Source organism: Loa loa (assembly GCF_000183805.2).
Source record: "Loa loa unplaced genomic scaffold supercont3.614, whole genome shotgun sequence".
Taxonomy (NCBI): Eukaryota; Metazoa; Nematoda; class Chromadorea; order Rhabditida; family Onchocercidae; genus Loa; species Loa loa.
Window position 1 is genome coordinate 2,616 of NW_018108794.1, and position 7,721 is coordinate 10,336.

The 7,721-nt window shown below is 27.9% G+C and overlaps 1 protein-coding gene across 1 annotated transcript; it reads right to left on the reverse strand.

The window, feature by feature from the left end:
- Positions 1-2,470: 2,470 nt before the first annotated feature.
- On the reverse strand, positions 2,471-7,326 carry LOAG_10876 (hypothetical protein; the record flags this gene model as incomplete). The annotated part of the gene is made up of 13 exons (XM_003146400.2): positions 2,471-2,775; positions 3,120-3,230; positions 3,585-3,677; positions 3,922-3,944; positions 4,230-4,322; positions 4,534-4,619; positions 4,938-5,001; positions 5,130-5,193; positions 5,547-5,696; positions 5,921-6,001; positions 6,138-6,215; positions 6,669-6,791; positions 7,201-7,326. 13 exons carry the CDS (start codon positions 7,324-7,326, stop codon positions 2,656-2,658), a joined length of 1,212 nt encoding a protein of 403 aa, XP_003146448.1. The 3' UTR covers positions 2,471-2,655.
- Positions 7,327-7,721: the final 395 nt, after the last annotated feature.

A 7,721-nucleotide genomic window follows, 5' to 3' on the forward strand; every position in this document is an offset into this window, starting at 1 on the left:
TCAACAAATTTCGTATTTTAAAAATTTTGTAAATAACAAGAATAACAAATGTTTACCTCATTTTTGTTCTTTTCCGATCTTTGATCCAACGACGAAAAATTTATCTTTCTTATGAGTCAAATTTCTTTGTAACAATTTCTTTTTGCAAAAAAAAGAAAGAAAATCAAATTTCACTATTAAATTGACATTTTCTCAAAATATGATGACGATTTTTGATATCACATATATTGATAATATGATAATGATTTTTGATATCATATAAGATGATAATAATGATGACGATTTTTGATATCACATATATTGATAATATGATAATGATTTTTGATATCATATAAGATGATAATAATGATGACGATTTTTGATATCACATACATTGATAATATGATAATGATTTTTGATATCATATAAGATGATAATAATGATGATGATTTTTGATACCATGTAAGTTGATAATATAATGTTGATTTTTGATATATCATGTAACTTGATAATATGATACTGAATTTCGACATTGCGTAAGTTGAATTGTTAACATTTCGTAAACTAAATTTAAACAATTTTATTAAATTAATTGGTAAAAATAATTTCCCTTTTAACCTTCATTTAACTTATATCACACATTTTCTAAACAATACATTAACAATTCAATAATGGTAAAAAAATTTTGATGGAATCTTTTTTTTTCTTAATATATATATATTCATAATAAAAAATTCATACCAAATAATAGTGAAATAAAAGATGATGAAGATAATAAAATTGTTGCTAGTTAAATCAATCAATCGATCAATCCATCAATTGATTGACTGATCGATTTCCATCATCGAAAAATATCACATTATTTTAACACTTGTAATATTCAAATTTATTATATTAAAAATAATAATGGAAGGATTCATTCATTTCAAATAAAATTTTAACAATTAACAAAATAAGACGAATCAAAAAAAAGAAAAAAAAATAAAATGAACAAATTTTTGCTATTTTCTTTAAAAAAAGAAGAGAAGATATTTGAAAAATTGTACTAACAACAATTACGATCAAACTAACTTTTTTTTTTTTGTTTCTAATTGATAAACAAAAATTAAATGATTTCTACGGCAGAAATTATCATTAATCTTTGATTCAATTTATCATATAAAATATAAATCATTCAGCAAATAAATATTTTAATGATTAGTTATAAACAAACAATTTACATTGTTACTTTGAAGATATGTTGACATTCTAACATCTCACCTAATATTTATCTCTATTTATTGAATATTGTCGAATTGTATAACATTAGAGGAATTTATTTGTTAGAATTAACAGAGTTTTTTACATTTCCATAACATTACATTTTTTATTTTTGAGAAAATTAAAAAAAAAAAATATTTTGAAAAATTGAATTCGATGAAATCATAACAACTAATCATTTAACAGTACAAATAAAGTGCAATAGAACCAATATTATTTCGAAAATATTTATCAAAATATAGCAGAAAACGAAAGCAACGCTTTTACCAAAATCACATTTGCAAAATGAAGAAAAGCTAAAAAAATTTAAAAGCAATAATTTATCTTCCTTTAAAAAAGCATAATTTTTACAGATAAATGTGTTGAAAAAAACTGAAAAAAAAGTATTTTAAATGATTGCCATTATAAGTTTCATAAAGATTGATTTTTTGATACAAACCGGTGATAATTACCTCTTTATTTTCTGCCGAAGACTTACTTATGATACCTAATATAAAAATAATCTTTCAATTCAATCATATGGAATTGTGTCAGGAAATGAAGTATGTTGAAAAGATTTCAATAAATTCATTTTTCATTTGGTTCATTCTTTTTTTTTTTTTGATAGCTATAAAAAATCTCCAAAAATTTTAATATCAAATGAAGATATGCTTGTTAAATTAATAGCATTTTGAATCCAGGAAACCTTTTGCATTCTTGACGAATCCTTGAAACCGTGAAGAAAAAAAAAAAGCTCACAACAAATAATCGCTCAAATATTAATGATACACCGAACAATACAAATATTGAAAAGAAAATTCTCTGAGCAAAAATAAATGATTGGATTGATGAATGAGAAAAGAATTAAAAAAAAAGGAAGAATAAAACAGGATACTGGATTTCGATGCAAATAGAGGAATCTATTCCAGTACTTTACCACTTTGACTACAATTAGATGCAAACAGTGATAATGCGTAAAAATTTTTCAACAATAACTCTTCCGTTTTAAGTATTCAACCCGTCACTGCTAAAATCTTGAGGTGCAGTATTCTTCATCATAAACGAGAATTTCGAGAATAATTTCATTTGGAAAGAAGAAAAAAACAATCAAAAAAGAATGCAAAATTAAAAATAATTATGAACACTGCAAATAAGTAAATGTTTACTCTAAAAACTACCTCCCAATAACATTTTGCATGATACTTTTGGTTGAAATTAATGTTCCTTTGAAACATATTTCAAATTTTCCTATGTAGAAACTATTCCTTCGCTCTGATATAAAAAACAGTGGCACAATTGCATTGCTCTATGATATGTAACACATGTACGTGTATGTGTAACGTGAAACAGGAATTTAGAATCTCGTTGGTAAATTCAGCAGATGAAAATGAAAAATATCTCAAAGTGAGAGATCAAAACAAAAAAGAAAAAATTATATTACACAGCCAGATTACCCTTCTGCATATGTACCTCAAGCACTTTCCATGCCACCGCTGGATTATACTCCTCCATATCGCGACACATTACCCATACATGATGAACACGCACTGGACTTTTCTAAAAATTTCATTTTAAAGCTCTTTTTTTTTGAAATTTCAAATGATACCAAACTGATTAATTAAAATAAAAAAATACACAACAATTCTACGAAAAATATAAAACGCCTTACAGGAGAATATAAAACTATTTAATGCTAGAAATAACCTGAAACATTATAACTTCTGTTCATATTAAAATTACGCAAATCAGTTAGCTATATTATATAACTATCTATGAAATAATTCAAATATGCAAAAGTTAAGCTTCTCGTGATATTTTAATAACAAATCCTGGTTTGCAATGAACGAAATGCAGATTATTTCCATTTCATCTTCAAAGAACAATAAAAATAAAGAACTCACCGGATCACCTTCGACAACTTTCCCCTCCATATTTCTTACAACATTTACCATATAAGCTTGAAATGTAATTATTATCACTGGCCCGTGTTCCATCATTTTACCAGTAACCATCTAAAACACTTTTTGTAATATATTTTAAAATACAAAATTACAATTTCGATTAAAAAGAATACTTATAAGGATTTCTGCTGAAATATTTCAAATGCCAATAGAAAATCATTCCCGTATTGATTTATGAACATCTGCTGTGAATCATTTTGGAATTTAGCTCAAATTTCCTTCATATTTATAAATTCACAGTAAAAGCACTTTTAAAACGCAAATTTGTTATATATTTTTTCAAATTTGAAATCCGAGAATGCACAATTGTATTTAATATACAATCATAAAGCAGGTAAGAAGGCACCTACTGAAATGAATAAGTAATGAAAGTATGAAGATAATTATAAGGAAATGATGACGAACCTCGACCCTATCGATATCAATGACGCGACTGTCTGCTGTATTAAAGTTGACCTTTTTATACTCATTGACAATTGTTGATAAAATATTATAGGCCTGAAAATTAATGTTTTATAAAACAACCTACTATACCAATTCTATGAAACAGAAAAAGCTGCGGAATTTATGAAATATTCGAAAAGGTAAAAAAAACAAACTCTTTCGTAACACCAATCTTTGAGAATTTTCAAATCACCACGAATAAATGCTTCCAAAACGTTCGGGATTATTTCTTTTTCGCAGAAACGTAACCATTCATTTTTTCAAAATTCGGATCAACTTTTTGGATTTCAGAAAGTACTTCTGATATTTCACTCTGGCCACCTGAAGATGAAGTCCTTTGGAATATTTCGAACAAGAATTGTATTAATTTGAAAATTCTTCAAATATTACATATAGAAGGCTATTTCATATGACACGATCTAACAGTATTCAAATTAAAGAAATGTTTGATCCAAACGAAATCTCCTAACGACACATATTGTCAGAAAACTTTTAAAATCATAGGTTGCAACAGTTTCCACGGCATAGGATCAAACCATAAAAATACACATTCCATCAACATCAGATGCCAGACTAACCAATTCCAGTGAACCCAAACGAACATACCGAGTAGTGAAGAAACTTTGTCAGTAAAGCTCCGCACCATTCTTAACGCCAAATTATCACTTTCATCCAGACGCATTTTCCAGTCCAAAATTTCTGGAATGAAATATTTATAGCTGTAAATCAATCAAAAATTGTAATATTCATTTGACAGACAAATAACCGTAGTACCGCCAAATTCAATTTTAGCAAAAGAAAAAATATATAAAAATATGGCTGGATCTCCGCAAATATTAGATTGAAAACATTCCGTCAGGAATTTAAATTTTAATAGATTAAAATCTATTCAAGTAAACATTAAACATACTGTTATAATAGGCATTATTTTCGGAGAAAGTTTTCCATCCGGCATACCATTTCGATTCCTTATGAAGCTCTACACCAGTTGCACTTCTATAAAAATTTGGTTATATTTGATATATTGGTGAAAAGAAATTTGGTCAATGAAAAAAGACATAAAGATACAAAAGACTTTATCTCGTTCAACGTGGAAAAATCTCATAATATAAAAAAAATCTAAGATGTTGCAACTGTTATTTTCTTCTGTGGAAATTCTGCAATTCGCTACTCCAAAAGACATTTCATTTATATGGAAGAATACGAAGAACTCCAGCAGCAAGATTCGTGAAATGATGCTCCAAATCAAATCAATTCTCACGAGAAACGACAACTGGTATTAATAATCTTTTTAACTGATTAAAATGTACTTACGGATTAGCTTCTACAGTCCGATCAGTATAAGTAGAAAAAGATGCAGAGCGCATTCTTAACTGATCTGAAACATTTTTTGAAAGTTGAAATCGCACCAGTCGATTTTTCATTTTTCTTTGTAGAATTTTCCAGGTTCTCATAAAGACAAAATTAGATTTCATGATATCAATTATTAAACAAAAAGAATATAACCTGGCCGAGTATACATCCGTACATCGACAATACTATCAACTTCGTCCTTGATCACTTTCACTGACTGCAAAGTTTCAAAATTAGCTCAATTTGGTGACAAATATTATAGTAACTACTCATATCTGATTCAAAAAAAATGCGCTTTCCTTGCAGTTAGATGTCAGAAAGTCTTAATTTTGATCTCCAAGAATGCTCACAATCCAACTACCAATCATTTCAAACTCAAATACTAAAAATCTTTCAAAGATTCACACCGTTTGATCCTCACTATTTATAAACTCAGAACAATTTTTCCACTTCTATGAAACTTCCAAGATATATGTCTCGTTGTGTCTACCGAAAAAAAAAGAAAGTACTTAATGTTGTGTCTTTTGGATTAAAATATGTAAGAATATATGATGTACTAAATGTACTTACCGAACTAACGCTCTGATACAATTGGTTGTCGCCAACTTGTTCTGCTGCTTTCTCGATCATTTCTGCAGCAATCTTCGCCTGTTTCAATACTTCGTCTGCAGCCAAGGAAAGCTTTTTCCCTGCTTCTGTTTTCTGCACTTCCATTACCATCTATATACAATAGGAGTCAAATTTTTAGAATACATTTTTCTTGGAAAAACAATTTTATTTTATCTGCATCTTATAAAGAAAAGAATACCCACTAACAATTACTTCTCAAATGCCTTTGTGCTAAGCTTTATATATTTATTTACCTCCTATGAATTAGGAAATTTATTACCAGTACGATTTTTTTCAGTGAAAAGTGGGGAAAACCAAGGAAATCAAACAGTTACCTTTGATATGTGGTCACGGACTTCACTGACCTTGTTTTGGATAACTTGCGAACTTTTCAAAGTTTCTTTTTCGATTAATTCCTAAAATATTTAATAAACTTTATTAGTCATCTATTCACTGAAATGGCAAACAAAAAGAATCATGAATTCGTCATGGATGATGACATATTCCGTAAAATAACTACCAAAACAAAGTATTGCGTGAAAAACAACTCACAAATTTCCTCCTGGCTTCTTTTAGAGCTTCGCTGTCATTTAAACTTTTCAATCTTTCATCCAATTGCCGCTTATTTTCCTGAAAAAGTAAGTTCATGACAAACATGAGAAACTTAATGAAGGCATTGATGATTTAACCAGTAACTGGAAAAAAAAATAGTAGATTGAACTGAAATGTTCAATAATGTCAGCAAATAATTTTTTACAAATGGCCAGTTAATAAGTCAGGCAAATACATCTTATTTATCCTTATTCGATGTAACAAAAATCTCCCTGTTTATGGCAAAAACCGGAAAGCTAGTATTTTTAATTATTATCACTCTACACCATCTATCTAATTACTGATGGTAAACTGACAATGATAATAAGTGGTGATAAAAATGATAATACTATGATGGAAAGCTGAGAATAATGCATTATCTCCGTGAGGTTTTATCAATTTTTAGCCTTTGATCTGCTTTTTTTTTAATCTCAAATTTTGACATATATATCCCAACGAAGTGAAGGAAGACAAAGAGAAGAAAAAGTTCACCTGCAATTCCTTATTTTTTTCAAATTCTTCTCGTATATTATCCAGTAAATTTTTCAAAAAATTTCTAGGCCTTGATTGTTGCTGTCCTTGTTGTGAGAAATATCGTACTGATTGAAGTGACCGCTTAAAAAAAAAAAATGAATAAATAACAGAGTATAATAAGCATTTCCATTCATTTAAAAGCAAATCATCTATCAAAATTTCCTATCTTTATTAGCAAGCTGAAGTGAAAAACACGAAAATGTGAATAGAATAACAAGAAAACTGCTAACTTCGATAAATTTTTGATCAGAAATTTCGTGCTTTTAAAATTTTATGCTTATTAAACAAATAAACTGTATCTAACAATAATTTTACAACGTCATATTTAAAGTGTATCACCTGGAATTCACCTTAAAACATCTTAAAAGAAAAAAAATCTACTTCCTTAAGACGGATTACTTTTGCAGCATAATAAATGCTAAGTTATGTGAAGTTTGTATAGAAAAGAAAATTGAAACGTAAATTTTCAAATAATGGAAAAAAAACAAACCCTTAATGGTACATTAGTAGTTGGTAATGTTAGTGCAGGAATAATGGTATCTGATGTAAAGATAAGCATATTCCTCTGCTGTTGTAAATTCCACAATATCCGATACGATCGCATTATTTGTTTCATTATTTCCTCAAAGAAAAAAAAAAAGAAATTTAAAATTATTAATTTAGGTTCGTCATCAATTTCTTTTTTTTTTGTTATTAGTAAATAACGTGACAAACATTGGTAAAGTTTCGAAAAACTTAACTAAACCAGAATTTAAGCATAATTCCTTTTCTGAAATTCATTTGAAACTATTCAAAATATTTACAATCCAAATATACTTTCCCAAATTTAATTGGCTAAATGTTTGCAAACAATTTCGACATAAAATTAATGATTCCTATCATTTTAAAAATTTGCAATCTCTTCCGGAAACCTAAAAATTCCTTCCGGATTGGGAAAGAATGAAGCTCCTATTATTTTAAAAATTTGCAATCTCTTCCGGAAACCTAAAAATTCCTTCCGGATTGGGAAAG